Source organism: Dunckerocampus dactyliophorus, chromosome 1 (assembly GCF_027744805.1).
Source record: "Dunckerocampus dactyliophorus isolate RoL2022-P2 chromosome 1, RoL_Ddac_1.1, whole genome shotgun sequence".
Classification (NCBI taxonomy): Eukaryota; Metazoa; Chordata; class Actinopteri; order Syngnathiformes; family Syngnathidae; genus Dunckerocampus; species Dunckerocampus dactyliophorus.
In genome coordinates this window covers 36,227,849-36,249,511 of record NC_072819.1, presented here as the reverse complement: position 1 = coordinate 36,249,511, position 21,663 = coordinate 36,227,849, and the positions used below count along the sequence as shown (strand labels likewise).

At 43.8% G+C, this 21,663-nt stretch overlaps 1 protein-coding gene across 3 annotated transcripts in view; it reads right to left on the bottom strand.

Moving 5' to 3' along the window:
- The window catches only part of zbtb46 (zinc finger and BTB domain containing 46), an 81,664-nt gene that overhangs the window by 2,697 nt on the left and 57,304 nt on the right, over positions 1-21,663 (bottom strand). The window contains exons 4-7 of one of the 3 annotated variants that reach the window (XM_054792084.1): positions 15,434-15,721; positions 7,617-7,927; positions 6,644-6,686; positions 3,458-6,560 (exon numbers count right to left, since the gene is read on the bottom strand). In XM_054792084.1, the coding sequence (XP_054648059.1) occupies positions 5,770-6,560; positions 6,644-6,686; positions 7,617-7,927; positions 15,434-15,721 (1,433 nt within the window). In that variant the 3' untranslated portion in view covers positions 3,458-5,769. Of the gene's footprint in view, positions 817-3,328; positions 6,561-6,643; positions 6,687-7,616; positions 7,928-15,433; positions 15,722-21,663 lie in introns of those variants that run through there. The other 2 variants (XM_054792257.1, XM_054792170.1) reach the window with 2 other exon arrangements.

Here is a 21,663-nt window from a genome sequence, read left to right as displayed (position 1 = left end):
ATTTCCACGACACCCCCCTTCGCTGACCGCGATCCCTGGGTTTCCATGGTGATTGTGATGGCCAACACACAAAGTTGCAGGCCATATCCTGTCCAGTGACGCCTTGAGAGCGCTAAGGATAAAAACACTGCATCAGAAGTAAAAGGAGGTAAGCAGAAAGAAGCTTCTCCTTCAGCCATCTTGTCATCTTTTTCAGCTGAGGAGTGTGTGTGTGTGCGTGTGTGTGTGTGTGTGTGTCATAAATCATTGTCGCGCATAACCCCACTGCATCTGTATCCAAAGGAAGGCCTGCCCAGTGTGGGGTCAAGAGAGGCCTGAAAGATCCCAAAAGATCTTCAAGATTGGTTGCCGAGCCACAAACAAGATCGGCGGGTTCTAGGAGATCCAAGAAAAGTCCCTCTCGCTCCCGTTCTGCTGCTCCCCCTCCTGTGCCGAGGAGTCGCTCTCCTCCTTCTCATTGTCCAGCTCTCGGTGAGCCTTGGCCGTTATCCCCGAGTCCTTCCACTTGGCCGCATCCTCCTCGGCTTCCCCGATCATCTCTCCGTCCCCTTCCGCCATCATCTCCTCCTCGCCCTCCCCGTCGCCATCACACTCAGCCTGGTCGTCGTGGAAGCGATCGACCGGATACAGCTCCTCCTCAGGAGAGATGTCCCCTCCCACTTCGCCGTTGTGGTCCAGCAGCGCCGCTATGCCTCGACCGGAGCAGTCGGCACAAACGCCGTGGCGACGGGAGCCGTGTTTGATTCCGACGCTGGCTGCCGACATGAAGACGCGGCTGCACACTTTGCACACGTACTTCTTGTCTTTACTGTGGACCTGAGAGGTGGAAACACATCAACAAGTACACATTGTAAGTACCTCAGAAACGTGGGAATGCTGAGACGTTGCAGTACAGTCTCGCTGACACTAGTGACTATGTACAATACATGCATATATATATATTTGATATATATATGATATATATCATATATATATATGATATATATGATGACCAATTCAGATTTTTTGACAAAATCCGATCTTTTATGTGGTCGTTCGCATTACCAAAATAATGTGACGTTTAAATGTGGACACGAAGCGTCCGGGCAGGTGACGCAAAACATGACATCACACTTACTGCCGCAAACATTGCCCCAGTTTGCGCTCTCCTTGGCGCATTTGTGGCAATTTCAAGGACTTTGTGCAACGGGAGTCAACATTTTTTTAACCGCGTAGGAGATTAAGAAGAAAGAGGGCAAGATTCTTAGCGATGGCAGTTCATAGAGAACTGTGTGGGCGGATGTTGGAGCCAGGAGTGGCGAGACAGTAAAAACCAAAATCATTTTCGGATGCCAAGAAGAAATTTTGCCTACATCTGTGCGTACTTTTATCCAAAACACGCCTTTTGATTGTGTATAGGTAGTAGGTCGGGTATACGGTATGCGACCTGACTGTTCGCACTGCAGCAGCTCAGATACATATCGGATTTACATCTACATCCGAACGAGGCCTGAGTTGCATTCAAAAAAATGGTAATTGACCTGAAAACAAATCAGATACAGGTCACAGATGAGCAAAAAAATCTGAATTGAACCGCAGTGTGTGACTGGAACCATTTTTATACTTGAAAATGCTTAATTTAGGTAAAAAAAATACATGCAATTTGCTTAAATCTGCATATTTTTTACTAATAATTCAACCACAAAACAACGTGATTTATTGATCATGATAAAAAACCATGATAGAGTGGATTTGAACTGCGATGTGGGCGAGGGACGACTGTATAGATTTTTGGTCTTCTTGTCAAAATCCACGTTTTATGCCAGCTTCAGTGCTTGCATTGTTGAATCATGTTTCATGAGACGCTCTGCACTTTAATGTATTTTCTGTTATTATTTCACATGTCATGTGTTGACTTTTTTTTTTTAATTGATGTATTTTTAGACTTTCCTTTAATTAAAAAACAGTCAGTTTGAGATTTAGATTGTCTTTGTCCTTTTTGCGCTACTCCATTTGAGTTCAAGTGTTTTTTAGTGCCCGCAGTTCAATTTGCATCATGAAGGACATTGACGTAACAATGAAACAATATCCATGTATGTATGACAGAGTTTTTCAGTCGGTGTTTATCGTCTATTGTCCTTTCAACAGTTTCACGTTCCACAGTTCCAATGACTAAAGCACTCCTGTTACAATAATAAATGAAAATCAGATGGTTATGACTGTTTTCCACACTTAGCCAACTACTCAAAGTTCTGATTTCCTGTGGACATGATCTCACCAGAGTCCCCAGCAGCCCAGCGAGCCAACCGATAAATGATTTCACTGTCATTTATTTATTCAACGCTCCACAATATACAGCAGGGGCGTCAAACTCATTTACACCGTGGGCCACATCACGGTGATCGTTAGCCTCGGAGGGCCGTCTGTACCTCAGAAACCACGTCAACGTATCATTGCCTCGTGATATTATTACACATTTGATTCTTATCATTTTCTTTTTGTATTGTTGTACCAACAAACTTGCATTTACATCAGAAGACGAGGTGCCAAGCAGAAATGTGAGTATTATCGTGTAATTCATGTCAAACGAGCTTTGACAACAAAAAAATAAGAAACTCCAACTGCATGCAGTAAAAAAATTTACATTCAGCAACAAAGATGGTCTAATTTATTAATATTTTATGTTTTTTGCTTTGGGTTTTCTCCGGGTACTCCGGTTTCCTCCCACATTAAAAAAAACATGCATTTTAGGCTAACTGGTGACTCTAAATTGTCCATAGGTATGAATGTGACTGTGATTGGTTGTTTGTCTATATGTGCCCTGCGATTGGCTGGCGACCAGTCCAGGGTGTACCCCGCTTCTCGTCCAAAGTCAGCTGGGATAGGCTCCAGCAATACCCCCACGACCCTAATGAGGATAAGCGGCATAGAAAAAGGATGGATGGATGGATTTTTTGCTATATAAATACATAAAAACATGTTTTAAAAATAAATACCATTATAATAACATGTTTTTTTTAAACGCTAAAGATAATAATAAAATAACAACAAAAAAAAAGTGTTTTTATTGTATTATTTCCAGGCTTTCGCAGGCCACATAAAATGATATGGTGGGCCCAATCTGGGCCTTGAGTTTGACACGATATATATTGATATTGTTTAGTATGTGGTGTTATAGCACAGTATACGCATGTGGATTTTAGTGGGCCTGTTCTGCACCAAAAACAACAATTTTCGTCCCAGTCCACCCCAGCTTTCCACATTCATGTGTTGCAGAATAGTGCGAAGGCTGGACACGCTCAGCTTTGTGTGTCTGTCCCCTAGTGGCGATGAAAACAATTGCACTCACAAGCGTGTGTCTCTTCATGTGCTCCCTCCGGGTGAACTTCTTGCCACAAATTTCACATGGGTAGGGCCTCTCACCAGTGTGGGAGCGCATGTGCCTCTTTAGGATGCACTGGTGCATGGCAGAGAAACTGCAGTAGGGGCACTTGAACTTTTTACGGATCACCGTGAAGTCATTCACTGCAGGGACAAAGGGAAGAGAGGGAACGGGGAAAGATTAGAGTCGAAAGAAAGCTCTTTTAAATAAACCCAGACATCACTATTCCGTTATTACATTTAATTAGCGGCACGGTGGACAAAAAATGTATCATCAATCCCCATGGCCACCCTGATCCCCAGTCAAAGCTACAGTTGCCCTGGCAACAGCTCTTCCTCTATACTAAAGCATGAAACGAAAAGAGATACTATAAACACGGGCACTACATTCAGTCTGCTGTAGATACTCTAGAAGTGTCTGCGACAGACAGCACACACACACACACACACACACACACACACACACACAAACACAAAGGCTGCCGCTGGGGAAATAAAAATCACACACAAAAGGAATAATTGAGGAAGATTCAAACAAAAACAACACATTTGCACTACTTTCACATCTTGGGCAAAGGTCAGGTAAGGTAAAGTCTCTTAAATAGTAGTGTGAAGGAGTGTGTGTGTGTGTGTGTGTGACACATGGGAGTGTATAACCATAAAAGGAGGGGATTTTAGAGAAAGCAGCGCTCAAGCACGTTCAAGAGACATAAAATGATTACCTCCATCATCACAATGACTTCCGCTCTGAGAAAAGCAAAGAAAAAAACACACACGTACACAAATAAAACATGCAAAAAGACAAACAGTAAAAGCTGACATCTTTAGAAAGTTGTGTGATTGTGCGAAAGTGCTTGACTCCTATATAAAGCTAAAGAACAACAACACACACACACACACACACAAGTTGACATGTTTTCATCACTGTTTAATTGCAGCATTCAAAAGCTCCTGTTTAGAAAAGTACATCTTATTGTACAGCACCGTTTCCAGAGAGAAATACATCTTGAATATTCACAGCAAAATATACTGTACAGGATGCACATTTGAAAAAAAGCCACTCTGATGTGTCTGCTTCCTGATTAACTCCTGACTTCTCTCAACCCTCCATCTGTTTCAGCTGCTGTCCGGGACAGCGTGTGCTACCTGAGAAATGGGATTTTATGTCTGAAAGGATTTGGCATGTGGGAGGCTCATGTCAAAAAGGGTATCAGTTCCCTATTGACACTCACTCTGCTTCTATGGAAGCACATTCACTCAAAATGAGAGGGAAGCAGCGGTACACGTCTTTACCTTCATTATGGGTGCAAATGATGACAACTCAGTGAGATCTTGTTTTCAAGTTACAGAGTAAAGGTTCGCTGTAAACTCTCAGGAGAAAATCTTTGGCAGACAGCAGTGCGGATTTAATAAAGCCTGGTCCAATATCCTGCAGACACACTCCAACCAATTTCTGCATTTTGCCTCTTGAGCCACCCTTTTCTTTCTTCTGGTCATGACCACACCATTATCTTCCTGCACCCGTGACATCACTAAAACTCATCTGGTCTAAAGGGCACCTGGCCCTCTGTCCCCACTTCCTCTGTATAGGGGTCAAGGGTTAAGGAGGCCTGTTGTCATGAAGGACCAATTACTGCCCGACTCTCGCCACTCTCTGAGGCTAAGCCCTCCAGCTCTGGGACAGATGAGATGGACAGACAGAAAATGACACCGCCCAACCCCCACCTGACCACCACTGGCCTATTGTTTTAGCTTGCTTTGTCCTGTCGAGCACAGCCTTTCCATCTGCACCGTGTGACGGGGGTGAGTCCAGCTTATTATGCAACACTGGTGACTGAGGGCAAGCGTCTGCTAGCCTTCCACCTGGAGGTGGACGAGGCAAACATAAACGTCCTTCTAAATTTACATTTTATTATTATTTCAAAGTGCTTGTGTGCCAACAGCTGTGCAGTACACTCAATGTCCTGCAGGTGGTGTGGTTGAGTAGAGCGGTGAGCCGCAGCAAAGCCTGGCGGCTTTGAACTGTTTGAGTTGTGCTTTTCCAACTAAAGCAGAGGAACATATGAAGATAAAATGCTTGGAAAGGAAGCAAGAGTTATGTGGTTTTGGTTGTGGCCCCATCCCTGACCGCTCGCCCCTGTCTCCTCACCTGGCACTGCAAACTAAAGTGATTCATGTCTACATGGGTCTTATCAGTCCTGACTTCAATTACTGAAAACCTAAATTCATTCACATTTAATAAGACAAGCTTTGCATAGCCATTTTTCCAAACTATATTAAACTCGCCTCATGTCATCATAAATTAAGTTGCATGGTAAAAAAAAAGGAGTGAAAATAGATGGACTCATTTATAAGAGAGTTTTCCCATCACATAAGTGGCATGGACTGCTGGCTCAAAATGTCACTCTCTCAGTTCTCCACATCCACTACGTTACGGTTACTACTTTCAACTTTCATCTGTTCAGAAAGCCTCCACAGAGGACCGTCAGCCCCACCCTGAGACGTTTCCATCCCATTGCTGCCTCCTAGCACAGCTCCTGGCACGGACGCCACCTGGCAGCACACTTTAACGTGGGTGGCCAGGTTCTTCTGGGTGCTGAAAGACTTTGCACAGGCTGGGCAGACGTGGCCCCTCTCTTTTGAGTGCACCGAGGAGAGGTGCCTGTGCAGGTCTGTGCGGTCCCTGAAGTACTTCAAACAGTACACACACTGCATGAGCTTCTTCTTAAAGTGGATGGTCTTCTCGTGGCGGTCCGCATTGGACTTGAGGGTGAAACTGGCTGGGCACTGTGAGCAGAGGTAGCGTGCCGGGGCGGCCTCAGCCATTGTGGGGCGATACAGAGACTGGGGGTAGTGTAGGAACTGGGACTGGGGCTGATGCCGGGGCTGGTTGGGCTGGTTGAACGGAGTCTGCATGCCGGGCCAGTCCAGGGAGATGGCCATGAGAGACAAGGTGTGGCGGTACTCATGCTCCCTGAGATGGTCCAGACTGCTGAACAGCCGCTTGCACAGGGAGCAAGCAAACCCCTGTGAGGTCCAGGCACCAGGCTCTGGTACGACCCCTGATTTAGTCTCTTTGCCCAGCACCGCCAACCCCTCTATCACTCTGGACGCCATGAATGTCGGCACTGCTAAACCACCAGCACAAATCCCTTTGGCCATCTGATCCCGCTCAATAGGAGATTGGTCACCTTCCAAGGCTGAACAGCACAGAAAGAAGAAATGAAATTCAGAGAAATACAGTACATCATCCGAAATACTATTCAAGGCCTCTGTGTGTTACCTGTGTTGTATTCCTTCAGCTCTTCCTTGTCTGTTTCACCTTCCTGAAAGCACAGAACATCACATTATCCCACACAAATGTAAAAAGAGTGTATGAGACGTTGTCTGGGCATGCAGGATGCAGGCAGAAGAGACAAGCTGTGAACATAACGCAAGACATGAATACAGAAAATGTCTTGAATGAGGACCTAGCTTGATCTACAGTAACAATATGATACGCAGCTCCCCTCCTTCCTGACACACTCTCTTGTCTAAACTGAATCCCTACCCCCTCCTCGCTAAGAGAGGAACACCATGCACTGGGCAAACAGATGGCTTGTCCGCAGAGATATGGACACTTGTTGAGAATCACGTCCTCTGAAATCAAATACTCCTCCTAAAGGCTTACCAAACACACAGACTGGCATAAAAATCACAGCCACGCCACACTGCCACACTCACACACGCCCACACGGACATACAAACATTTCTTAGGCTGCAAGAGCAAACCTCTCATTGTCTTGTCCTATTGATTCCACTTCGGTCGCTATCTGCTATCTTACAGCACGCACTGACTGACGGCCAGTATCCAGCTACGTTAGCTCGAGTGCTTAGGGTCTAGCTCTATGGAAAGACGATACGACAAAAGACACGAGTAACAAATTGGAAATCTGGAAAGAGAGAAAAGGCAAACAGACAGGTTTTTACAGCAGGAAACGTGCCAGATTCCAAACAGAACAACACACTAAGAGCGGACCGAGTGATGATTGAGTGAAGAAAGTGTCTCTATTGCAGCATTCCCACCCTCCTTCACATCACGGATCACTTTCTACTCCATCGTCACTTTGCCCCTGAGGGAGTTTACTCAGACAAGGTGAGGCAGTCCCCCGGATGCTCCCATCTATTCACAAGAATCAAAGTTTGAGCCAAGTAGAGGAGCGGTACCCAGAGGACAGCCTCCCCCTCTGGAGTCGAGTCAGGCTCTTTTTGCTTACCTCGGGCAAGGTGGAGGGCGCCAGGCCCTCGGGGGCGTCTTCCACTTCCATGTCCAGGGTGTCTGAGTGCAGCCGGGGCGCCCCTGCCCGCAAACCGGTGGCCTCCAGGGGCCGGGGCTCAGTGGGGTGTAGCGGAGTGGGTGGGCGGTAGGATGATGTTGATGATGGCGGTAACGGTGGTGGTGTTGATGGAAGATGAGGAGGAAGAAGAGTAGGAGGAGGAGGAGAGGAGCCAGCCCCCTGTTTGTTATGAATAGTGGCCCCTGTGGCCCCTGGCCGGAGTGTGCTGCAGTAGTTGTTGGAGCGGAGCCCTGAGGAACACAGGAAACGAGTCTCACCCACCCACTCACGTACAACTGCATACTCTGCTAGCAGCTGGCCACCAGAACATAACGGGAGAGAGTGGGCAGGAGGGGTATGTGGGGTGCTGGTGGCACACAGTGGCTGCCAGTGCTGCACTATCAAACACGATGGAGAGGGGGAGGAAGAAAAACTCTGAAGTTTCACTTTCCACCAGCCGAGGGGAAAGGGTTAGGGCTTCTCTTCTCTCTCTTTTCCATTTGCTCCTCTGCTCTCCTTCTCCTTCCACCCACATGCATGCACACAGGATGGCAATGTTTGTGTGTGTGTGTGTGTGTGTGCTTTGCAAGAGTGTGCTTGAGCTTTGTGAGTGAGTAAAATGCATATAAGGAGAGGGCTTGAGGATCCTCTGTAGCGTGGAGGGAGATTGTTTTGGAGACGAGCCATCTTGCAGCTCAATTGAAGACATTCTGTATTCGTAGGGCAAAAGGACATCAACCAGGGAGGATGTTTAACAGCAACAAGTTTAGACTCAAGGATTAAGAAAAAAAAATCACCGACCTCCCTGGAACTATTCCCACTTAATGACTACTGCTCACCCGTTCCTCTGTATATTCATCAACACATAATGCATCGCATGTACTGTGGATTGTGAGCGTGCAGGAATATGTGCCAGTGTGGGCAGCGGAGTTATGCCGTGGGTGAGCCATTCATCGCCCTCCTCTACACAATGGACAGAATCGTACAACGCTGAAGCTTGACCGTGGACGGATTCCTGGAATGTTGAACAACCGCACCCGACACTCCCACTTACTGGGAACACACACGAAAACTCAGCTCCCATTCTCTTTCCCACCTCCGGCGACAACAGGAGGAGCAATACAGAAAGGGGAAAGGTCACGGTGAAGGGAAGAGTATGCGAAGGGCAATATTAAATATACACACTGGCCAAGGCATTAGGTGTATCTCCACAACCTACTGTGATCCATTATAAGAGCTCATTAATAAGTGGGTCTTTACAGTACATAGTATTCTGTTGCAATGAAACACTGAACATTATTTTGAATTTTCTGACACCACAAAAGTCTCAGCAACTTCTTCTATGAGTAAACTTGGGCTGTCAAATGATTCCAATTTTTAATCAAATTAATCACAGTTTTAAAATGAATTAATCCTGTTTAATCACCATTCGCAACTATGTGTGAAATATACTGTACCCATTTTTACTGTATGTAATGAAGGGAAAGATGAATGTCAGGACAGGATTATGTACGTTTGCATGTACCGCCAGCGCCAAATGAAGTGAATATGTCAATCAAGCTAAAAGATACCACACAAGTGGAAACATCTGTTTGTGGAACACTAGTCTCTTTAATAGTAGTAATGAGGGGTTGTGTTCAAAGACATCATGTCATTTAAGGTAAATACATTTTTTTCAGTGTAATTTCCAGCAGACTTCAAGTTGCTAATTGTCTAATCTGAATGAACCCTTTATGAATCATCAGTATGACTCAACGTTTGTGATGGGAGTAAATTCACTTGCATATTACCATGTCACTATATCCACTTGTGATACTCTTCCTCATCTCTCATCCCAAACACAGCCATCATCATCATCATCATTTACAGCGGGATCTTGAACACCACTGCTGCCTTCGCCGCTTTTAGAAGTATATTCCCTGCCGCACATTCCGACACGACTGTCCCTATTTCTGCATTTCTTTATTCTCATTACCGCTGCCCCCACCCCTCACCATAGCGGTGTTTTGAGCACCCAAACATCCATATGTTTATGACAAACATACGGATCCTCTCGGATGTCCCCTCCAGAACACAGTGAAGCTCCAAAGTGCTTACGACGACGGACCCGTTCGCCGTCATCACAGAGGCATGTTTGCTCTGATGCGCATGCGTTAATTACACACAAAAAATTGACATAATTAATGAAATAAATTAGTTAGCGCTTTTAAAGCGTTATTTTTGACAGCCCTAGATTAAAGACATCCAAACACATTAAAATAATCTGCAAAAAATTTAAAATCTTGTCTTAAAACGCACATGTTTCCCTAGAAAGCCACTGTGAAGCCGGTTTTCAGTCTTAACTGAGATGTGCGGCAATGAGAGGGAGACATGAATGTCAGTATGATCCCTGTAGTTAATTGGATGTTCAGCACACACTGTACACAGCGTCAGTGTGGACAGGTGCACAAGGGACGGTCTGGCCAAATCCACTGTCTGACTTCGATTGCTTAACACACAAAGGGTCAAATCCCATTGATCTGAATTGGATTCAGGAGGCTGACTGACATACAGACTGTCTGCACTGTGTTTTTGAAGTACGGCGTGCTTGGAAGCATGTTGTCCCTGACCCGTTTCATGAGACAGCAGATCGGTACATTGGAATGACATGTTTTGTCAAAAATGTAAGCGTCAGGTCAGTCGCAATATAAACTCCCTTTGGAAACGCACAGTATTTCTAAGTATTGGCCACCACTTCAATTTAACAAACATTGACCACCATCAAATCAGTGTCCCTACCCACAATGACACCTGCTTATTACCCTTCAGAAACAAACAGGTGCTAACTGTAATGAACTCACATGGTCATGTGGACGTCAAAGAGTCAACTGCTGATCACGTTTGAACCCCACTGCTAACCAAAACAGCAGCACCAACCAAGACACTTAAAAAATACACCCAATAAATTTGTTTTTACTGTCTTCCACCTCCATGTGGTAAACCGTTATTATATTATATTATATTATTTATTATATAATATATATTATATTATATTATTACAATTTTAAAAGAAAAAACAACAGTAAAAATCTAAAAATCAGCTGCACTTTTACAAGTGTAATGTCAAAATATCACAAGAAAGAAGTTGTAATTTAACAAGAAAAAGTTGTAATTTTACGAGGAGAACGTCGTAATATTATGAAATATAAAATGACGTAATTTTAGTAGCATAAAGTTTAAATAGTAAAGAAAAAAGACATTATGTGTTAAAGGTTGTAATATTATGAGAAACAAACAAAAAAACGAATAAAGTTGTAATTTGGAGATAATTTGGTTGGGGAAAAAGTTACAATGTTACGAGAATTAAGCCAAAATATTATGCAAATAAAAATATGAAAAAAAGGGTTAGGAGCAAATTTGAAATTGTTGGGATTTTTTTTTTTTAATTCAGAAGAAATGGAAAAAAACAGCTGTAAATTTTTCAGAGAATAAAGTCAAAATATTAAGAAAAAAAAGTTGTATGCTAAAAAGTCAAACTTTTACGGGAAGAAACTTAATATTAGGAGGAAAAATGATGTGATTTTAGCAGCATAGAGTTCAAATAGATAAAAAAAAATAAAAATAAAACTGGAATAGAAAAAAAATAATAGATTGGAGAGACAGGAGACTGAAGGTTCGTATCTCTTGCATGTTCTCCCCATGCGTGCGTTCTCTCCGGGTACTCCGGCTTCCTCCCACATTCCAAAAATATGCATTAACTAGGTTAACTGGAGACTCTAAATTGTGCATATACTGTACGTGAATGCGAAGACAAGCAGTAAAGAAAATGGATGGATGGGTCGGAAAAATTGAAAAAAACAATAGAAAAAATATGTTGTTTTTTTAAGTTGTAATATTATCAGAAACAAAACAACAGAAAATTTTAATTTTTGAAAAAATTTGTTTGAGGAAAAAGTTATAATATTATGCAAATAACGTCAAAATACTAATGCACAAAATCATAATATTACAAAAAGAACATTTATGAAAATAGTTGAAGAAGAAAGTTGAAATATTTGGAATTTTTTTAACAGCAAAAATGGGTAAAAAAACACCAAAGAGAAGTTCATACAAATAATACGTTTTTTTCTTAGTGTATACATCACAAAGATGAGATGCAGTTTTTTGATATGACTTACATATATAACTTAGTAGCATATCTACATGTGTTGATTTACAAAAGTGGTCCTTGCATCCTTTCATTTTTCGCTATGTGGTCCTTGGTGGAAAAAGTTTGGACACCCCTGTTCTGAACAAAACTCCCTTCATTTCTATTTGGTTTTAAACACCAGATTCCCTTGCTATACAGTGGAGCCTTGGTTTTCGTGATTAATCCGTTCCAAATGGGCAATCTAAACCAAAACAAATGAAAATTTGAACATGTTTCCCGTAGGAAACTTTCCAGATACACAAGTATGTTAACACAAAACACTTTTATGATGAAACAATTATAGATTTACATGCAGAAAACAAACTGAAATGCATATAAGTGCCGAATACAACTGATAAATGAAGATTTAACACGTTTACCTTAACTGAAGAGTTGTTCTCAAAGAGGGCGATGAGGCAGCGACGAGGGACGGACGAGGAGAGGATTGAGTCACATGGATGACACTTTTGTATTTTGCTAAGAGTTATTTCTTGCATTTTATTCGTGTTTGTCACCTTCTTTATCAAAATGCTGGCACTTGCAACTTTCTTCTGCTCCATTGTGGGTTACTTTGTAGCCGTGTTCAATAAAAAAAACCAGCAGAGACCTGTGGTGTAACTGAATCGTTAGCAAACAACTGTAGAGTCATCCGGTGATGACGTCATAGATGGGCGACGGAGCTGGGGGGACAATGACATCCGTTTCTGGTTTCCACTTGAGCGCATGTTAACAGGCACATAAAAAAAGTAAAAAATCAAGACACGTTACAAACACAGTTGGACTCATGTGGTGTATTGGCAACACGACATGACTGAGTCACGCTTGGGCTTGTTTGGGCACTCCAGTCCAAGGAATGGCACGGCAGCAAACTGGCTAGTTTGTGTAAAATTCTCATTTTAGTTTGCCAACCGAATGAGCCTTACAAGATGCTGTACTATTTTGTAAACTTAGTTTCGCAACATGAGGTGTTGGGTGTGTGATCCAAGATGGCTGGCAGTAACAGCAATGCTGGGAGTCGTTCATCCACGTCCTTATTAATACCACAAGATTCAACGTGCCAAAAGGTAAAATACAAGTTAGTTACGGACAATATTATATGATAAGTGGACAAGAACCGAGGTCAAATTTAATACGTCATTATCATTTCAATGAAATTTGTAGTTCATAAATTTTCGTCAAAAACTAAATCACACAAATAATGGGACGTTCGAAAACCAAGGCTCCATTGTATATTGATATTTATATCAGTTAGCCCAAATAAACACCTGTTCCGCTGTGCAGTTGAGTAACTAAATGTCTCCTGCCACTATAAGGATATAAAGGCAGCACATACGCAAAAGACATCCCGAGGTGAAAGTCAAGTCTTTATGCTGACATTGAGGGGCCCCCCTTGAATTGGACCAGGTGACCTTTCTTTACCTCCTTCCGACCCGTGATCAATACTTTCCCAGGATCTTGAACCGACGCACTTTGATGCTCCACAATAAAGCACAGAGGGGGAAAGAGACAAGAGCGAGCCAAATAAGGAGGAAGTGGGTGAGGCGGTCGGAAGGGGTGGGAATGAGGGAGAGTGTGAGGGATGAGTGTTAAGGAGGGGTGAAGGAGAAGTGGATGGATGGACTGAGGGAGGGAGATTGTGGGGGAGTAAGGGAAGGAAAAAGGGACGGGAAGGATGTGAAATAGGGGTGAAGGAGACGCATGGAGGAAGAACGAGGAGGAAGAAGAGGGCTAAGTGGAGTGAAGGAGGCAGAGAGCAGCAGGGTGACTTCTCCTCCACCCAGTAATCTGAGGTACGGTTTTTGTTTATTTTATGTCCCCATTTAGACACAGGGACAAATCATGGGAGGAAGGGGAGCTTTTTTGGCCTTTTCCCTCACCCCCTATTGGGTCGGCAAATTCAAAATAACTGACCAAAAACCTCTCCAATGTCGCTTTCTGTGTTTTCCTTTGCACAGAGCAAATGTGTATCGTTCTGTGAATTCAGCAGATGTCCTATTCATATACAGCCAAGGCTGATGCTGTTCTATGAGTGTATGCAAGTGTCTGTCTCCTGTCTTGTCTGGAGCCTGTCAGGCCGGGACAGCATGTCATTCCCCTTCAAACAAACAGAAACATCTCACTCGCACACGCTTAACACTTACACACGTGGTGTGCACGGCCCTGTGCTTGTGTTCCACCGCACGCGCGTATTTCAGGTCTATTCAGTTGCGGCCCTGACTTTCATTTTATAGTTGAGTGGGGCATGACGGGGCCCGGAGTCGTGCCCCCCCGCCCTCTTCTTTTTTTTTTTACTTACTGTGCACAAAGGCAGGCACAGCTCAGGACAAAAGATCCAATTACTAGCCAATAAAAGCAAAGAAACACAAACACACAAGACTCAAAGACATCATCTTCCCTCACTGAAAGGGACAGAAATGTTGACACATTCAAACGGCATGCACAAATAAAGACACCAACTGTTTAACACCCTCACTGGATGCAAAATAAAATATAAAATGATAAACTGTATCAAGAAATAGTCAATTAGGATACTTCATGAGATTATAGGTCCTATAAATATGATGCATATGAGCTAAACAAAGCTTAACAAATGAATAGTTCTAATAGTTCATAGTTAATAGTTATTCAGTCCCACGCGACCATTTTAGGCCAATTTATCAGTGTTGCTACACTTTTTTTTAAGTAATACAATTCAAAAAGGCACTTTTGTTGTGCCGTGGCCACGCATCAAAGATCTTCATCACTTAAGTGACACAGTGGAGTTGAACTGATATCTGCTGTTAACACTTTGACAAACAGTGCACTGCAGTGAGACGCTCAAAGAAACTTTCACAAATAACCAAAACAAATTTTCTCTCGACAGCGCAAGCTATCCCAACAAAATGTTCTCGCACTGAGTCACTGCTGAGGAGTCATCACTGGCAGCGACACGCAGTCAAGTGGCACCACACACGCAATCACACACACACACACACACACACACACACACACACACACACACACACAAGCACGCATGCATTCAGACCTATCAAAATAGTTGATAAGGGAAACGGTGCAGAATGTTTATGGTTGTTTGCTCATGTTTCATGTCTCCCAGTCCACACATGCAAAGGTGAAGCGGCTGGCTAGGGAGAGTACAGATATATGGAATCTCACAATTCCATTTTGTCAATGTGCAAGATGAGTGAAGGTGGTGTCATTTGTTGTGTGTTTTGTATCTAAATATTTTTCTACTGCTCCTGCTTTTTTCACAAACATTTTTTTTCCAGACTGAATGGTTCAAAGAACACTTTCGCCAACAAAACCATGGCATGTGATGTTGGCCTGCATGTATGATGTCTTGCGGTGGCACTGTGCTACTCTTTTACCCTTGGCCCTTTGAAAGTTTGGGAACATACCTGCAACTTTTTGGAAAGAGTTACTAAAATGTTACCTTCGAGTCCCACATTGTACTTTAAGATATCCAATATTGTTGGCCTATCTTTGACAGTTGAGGATGATAGCATCCGTGATCTGTACACTCACAGTGATGGGTGTCTAAGGTGTGTGTGTGTGTGTGTGTGTGTGTGTTAGTAAACAAAGGACTTACAAGACAGGGAGTGTCCTCCCTTGGGGAGATACTCATAGAGCAAGGGGTTATCATCTCCCATCATCTCAGCCCGCAGCGACAGCAAGCTGTTCTTACTCATCAGTGCCGCCTTCAGGTTGGCTACCGATGAGATCGTCCCACAGCCGCCTCCTCCTCCTCTGCTCACCTCCTCTGATTCGTTGGTGCCCAGGAAGCCCGGCTCTGCTGCGAGAGCCTCTTCCTGTTTGAGGAAAAAGTCAAGGCGTTCGCCACGGCTGTCTGAGCTGTTGGGCTCGGTCACATCTGCGCCTGGGTAGACAAGAAGTGGCAGAAGGGTCGCTTATTGCTGCCATCACTAAAATGTTAGTTCATGCAACATAAGCCAGCACAGTGGGAGTCAAATGGTAGCGCCCAAGGTTTCATACAGTGTTGCTTCAACTTCATTCCAAGGATTACAAGCCTCTGTGTAGGCTGCATACGCTACCACTCATGGATTTGTGACTTGCTTAGAGAGAGGATAAAAAGGACGGCGTTCATACAAAAACATTGTATTTGAAAAAGCTGTCACGATTGAAAGCTTTCACCTGACAGTGATATCAGCTTGTGAGAACACTAGAAACACCATATTACTGCAATTCTGTTAAACCCTCTCAGCTACACACAGACTACCATTACATCTCATTCAACTCCCTCTCCCGTTCCTCCTTAACGTGCATCATCATCACCAGCCCACTAAAATGCAAGGCTCATAGAGAGATAGTGAGCGAGTGTTAGGAAGGTAGACACATGCGCTTCTGTGTGTGTTATGTCTGCATTGTCAGTGTCGTGGAAAGTGGAGGTTGTGGAGAGGCTGTCAGCAACAGATGCAATGTTGGAGGTTCCACTGTCGATGTGCAGCACTGCTGATGACAGCTTAAGACACTGATAAAGACACTCACGCACATACAATAAACATTTCTGTTGCATCCTAATTGACGTTTTACTGACAACTAGCTCCCTCAAACAAATCAAGACATGAACTACGCACATCACTAGCTCTGACGAAAACACACACACGTTGATGTGCACTAGTGCGGACTTCATTCTTCGAGTGTGGGCGCATAATTATGGGTGACTGCTTTGGACATATACCTTCTGACATTCTAATATCTTGCTGTGCTGAGTAGCTGGGGACCCTCTTAATGGGGAATGAATAAGGGCGCACATAAACATATGTAACAAAGACAGAACAAGAAAAGCACAAAACAACATTTTAGTGTAGTTCTCGTGTAACCTAATGTATGTTTCCTGTGCAGCCGTGTCTCATGCAGGGGAAGTCAAGGTGACAGAGACAGTAGTTTGCCTCCATGTGTGGAATACTGATGGCTCCACAGCCTCTTCACACAGCCCACTAGGTCAATGTTGACCACTCTCTCATACGCACAATTTGTCATTTTTCATGCTCAGTATAGATACATGGCCACAGAGCAAACAGATGGATGTCTTGGATATAGGCACATATTAAAAAAATGCAGAGATAATCAAACTTGAATTACACTTTATTAAATTAATTCTGCACAATATAACGAGGTCTTATACAAATCTGTATCAAACATGTCTTTATCAGAAAAATGTGTTCATTTGTTTGTTATAGTGGCGGTAGTTTACAGTGGTGTAGAACCGCACTGCATCACACTGATAGCTGTTTCTCATATTTTGCTTTTCTCAATGTCTAAATCCCTAATTTAACCAAAATAACACTCTCTCAGTATGATGCAGTGCAGTTATACACTACTGCTGGCAAAACAGACATACTACAAAATGAATAGCTCTCAGATGGCATTGAGCATTATTGCCATTGCACATTTTTGACATAGTTCTTGTCTTGGATTTCATTACTTTGTGCAGGTGTACCTAATTTTGCAGCTGGTGTCTATACAAATATAGAAAAGAGCAGATAGAGTTAGAAGAATGATCCGTGAGATGAGATTTGGATTGTAAGAGTAAGGAAAGAAAAAAAAAAGCAAGTGAGTATAAGAGCACTGGTGTTGATCTGTGGAGGATGGAGACTAGATACATATAAAATCCCACCCTCACCCCTCCCACACACATACACACAAAGTTAATTAAGAAGGGGGTGTAGGGGTTGGTGTAGGGGGCATGAGGTGCAGGAATTCATTAGAGCTATGCCCCCTCCTTCAGTGGGCAGCCCAGCAGCCACAAGAGTCAATCAATAACATAGATCCGCTGTTGGCCAACAACAAACATACACACACACACACGCACGCACGCACACAAACATACACACACAAAGGAAATGTAGACCAATGTAAGGAGGAGAAGAGGCGAATGAGAGCGAGAAAAGAGGGTCACCTCCGACCCTCATCTCTCGCCACTCATCTTTTCACTGGACGAGTGAGTGACCCTTGGACACTTTTCCCAGCATCCCTTGGAAATGTACATCTACAGATGGTACATGTCCAGCCTCCTCACAGCCAAACAGTGACAATGCTTCATTCACACAATGCTCTCTTAATGCGCAGAGCCAAGAACATTCGCTCAATCACTACACAAAATCTGCAAAATGGCTATCTGCGTTTTAGCCAGGAGTGGCTCTCCCGCTAACCTGCTTTCTGAGGATTTACCCATATTACCGAAACTAAGCACCAGATATTAGAAATTACTATTCAGCTGACCACAAACAGGCTTCCGCACAAAATAATCGTAATACACTACATAATCCTTCACTTATATAAGCGTAATTGGGTCGGCGTAGATTGTGTGTTTCTTAAATCTCATCCTGTTCTGACTGATAAAATCATTTACAGCGGCAGGAACAGTCCTCACCTAATCCCGTGCACGCAGCTTATGGATTTCGTCATGGGAACGCCAGGCTCTGGATTTGTCGACACACATATTACGGTGTCTTTTGTGCAGTTTGAGAGACACAGCAGTTACATCATTCCTTTGTGCACATATGCTGATTGTTAACGACCTGTGAAGATCCATGGTTAGACCCAAAAAGCGTCTTTCAATATTTTTTGGCCTCCACTTTGGTCTCTGCATGGAGAGGGGAATTTCATTTTCCCTCTTATAAGAGAGTAAGAATAATTTAGATTTCTGCTTTCTGAAGAGAGATCCTCAGTTTAATTTTGTTGCCATGGCAGCCAGGCACCCTTGGCTTTCACATTTATGCTAAATAAAACCCCCCATTTAAAAAAAGAGAAGCAAATATGTGCAGACGGCGGATGTCTTTGTTCATATGTGTGTGCACGGACCCGAAAAGCGTGGATGTGAGTGGCATGAGGGATTGAATGACGGGGTAACAAGACTGGCCTTGGAATAAAAGATGGACTGTGTTGAAATATCCTTCGTGTATTGTGAGAGACACTGCATTCATCGTCTATTGAGGGAGTTGCAGCTAATGGACAGACGATACTGTTGAATGTGCAGCGGTTGCAGCCTACATCGTGCATCTGAGAGTGCTGTGTTTTTGTGCGTGTGTGTTGGAAGATGGCAGTTGTGTTATTAGTGCTTAAATGCATGCAAAGAAACGGGAGGCATAGGGCAGCTGACCCCGTCTGACCTCTGATCTTCTGTTCTGATCATGCCCATGAAGTGTGTGTGCATGCTGTAACAAATAGCCTCTTAACCTTGGGAAATACCTGCTTGGTGAACCCTAACTCTCTTATTATGAGGGTGTACAACACAGGATCCACGAAAGGAGCTTTTTGTAGGACAAAAACATAAATAAACAGATACAGATCAATCACTCCCACACACATAACATGGCGCTCATACACAAAACACCTCACCTCCAAATCAACAGAGAAAGTATCCAAACACAATGGAGAACATGTGTAGGGTGGTTAAGCAGTGAGGTACTGAGGCTTGTCGACCACAAGAGAGCTGTCAGAGAAGAAAATAGGCCTTGTCTGCATGTTGGGGAATGGGAGTGCAAACAGGGGAAAGGTGTTATGTGTGTGTGTGTGTGTGTGTGTGATGTTTGTACGGTAAGATGTCTTTCCCCAAGTCGAGGTCTGGCTAATGGCTCAGTTAGCAGGAACTTTGAGAATAACTGTAAGTTGGCACACACTCAGAAACAAACTTAACAGTATTTTTTTTCTGGCCCCATCAGAGTTACGGTGACCCTCAGAGGGCCAGCTGTGACTGTGAAAGCATATTAATGCATCGCCTTGTCGTATTAGGGCATAATAGCGCATGCATTTATATATCAAATCATTTTTACCAACAAACTGATGACTTTACACCAGTGAAAAAGTTTATTTTAATGTATGTAATGCAACTCCACTACTAGTAAATGTACTTTGCGGAAGAAGTAGTATCAAACACAATTTTGTGGCCCTCCATTGTTGTGACCCAGTCATCCATCCATCCATCTTCTATGCCGCTTATCCTCACTAGGGTCGCGGGTATGCTGGAGCCTATCCCAGCTGACTTCGGGCGAGAGGCAGGGTACACCCTGGTCGCCAGTCAATCGCAAGGCACATATAGACAAACAAACATTCACACTCGTACCAATTAACCGGAGTACCCGGAGAAAACGAGGAGAACATGCAAACTCCACACAGAGATGCCCAATGGAGATTCGAACCCAGATCTTCCCGATCTCCTGACTCGGCCACCGAGATCCAGTCATGTCTACATTACAATTGTGTTCTTTGGAAAATATCAAATGTTTGCATTTTCAGAACCGAACACTGATTTTATTTAGTTAAAAACAATCAAGAAAACTACGACTCTATTGTTACAAATCGCACCATCCCCTTCTTGTCTACGTTACGGCAACATATGTCCAACACTCCATCGCCTCTTTCTGCAAACTGCTGTTATGCACAGCACGCGGGATTAGCGTTTGTCCTCGAATGGACAAAGAGGGGAGGCCAAGGTGCAACGTGCTTCCTCAGCATGCTGATGTTTGAGAAGGTAAAAAAGTAATTTCAGAAGAGAGAAGAGGGAGTGAGGCACTAAAACAGCTCAAGAATTCAAAGGCAATTTAAAAAGCGGTGTGGGAGTGGGGAATGAAAAAAATGCCGGGTTAAAAAGGAGGGAGGATGGAAAGCAAAAGAAGCTGTTATTCTCTCTATCCTTCTGTCCTCCTCTCTGGCTCGCTCTCCCTCTGTTGTTTTTAGGGACTAGCCAGGCCACAACCTCCATGAGAGATAGGAACGCTGGTGGTGTGTGTGTGTGATATAGGGAGGGCAGGCATAAATCAAGCAGAGCCTGAAGGCTTTAGAGGAGGGAGGGACAGAGGGGAGAGAGTGGTAGAGGACAGGGGAGAGAGAGGGAGAGAGAGAGAGAGAGAGATGATGGTACTAGTGGAGATGGTGATACTGCTGGGGGAGGATGAGTTGGTGGGGGGCTAGTGTGGGTGGAAGGGATGAGATGAGGAGCATCAGCAACTGCCTGAGTAGAGGGGTGAGAGGTGGCCCGTGGGGTGATAGAGTGTGGGTGGGTGGGTGAGTGAATGGGGAGCCAGAAAGGCTGAGGGGGAGCAGCTGTGGGTGGGAGGGTGTTTACAGGGGCAAGCGTATGTGTGCGGGTGTGTGCACAATAAGCAAGCTATATTTGTAAAGTGCATACTTTTTCTGTTGTTTCACAGCTCTTGGGATCCCTAAAGAAATCTTTTGGATAAAAATCTTCAAGCAAATTTCCACTCTTCTGATCTTCTTCTGTTATTTACAACAGCGGCGCTCAAATTATGGCTGCTCTTTGCTGTAAAGCAGTCGCACAAATCAGCTGCCGTGACAACAAGAAGCATGACGCTACTGCTTCTCTTTTTAAGGTGCCATCCTGACCTCCACCATGAGCGTTGCCACCTTTCACCCTTCTTACAGGAAGTTACTAACTCAGGGTTGCTTTAGCAGCCCACTGGCATTTCCTTCTCAAGGCTGTAAGTTTTAATTCAGAAAATGACTTTTATCTATTCAGAAGTACTGCCTTCTCTGTCACTCAGCAACAACTTTTATTTAAATCAACTGACAAATTACCACCTCACTGGCTGGAAGTATGATTGATTTTGTCGCTATGGAACCACAGCGATGATAGATGTGAAAAAAAAAGGTGAATTGGACTTGAGTTTGAGTGACTCGACTGAAAGGGAAAAAAACAAAGTGAGACTCAGCAGCGCTCACCCTGACATTTACACAGAAGCAGTCGGGAAGCAGAAAGGACACAAACAGCACTTTTCTGAGGTGTGAACAGTCAGGGTGAAGTTTTATGAATTAGTTTTGTCAAACAGTAATAATACC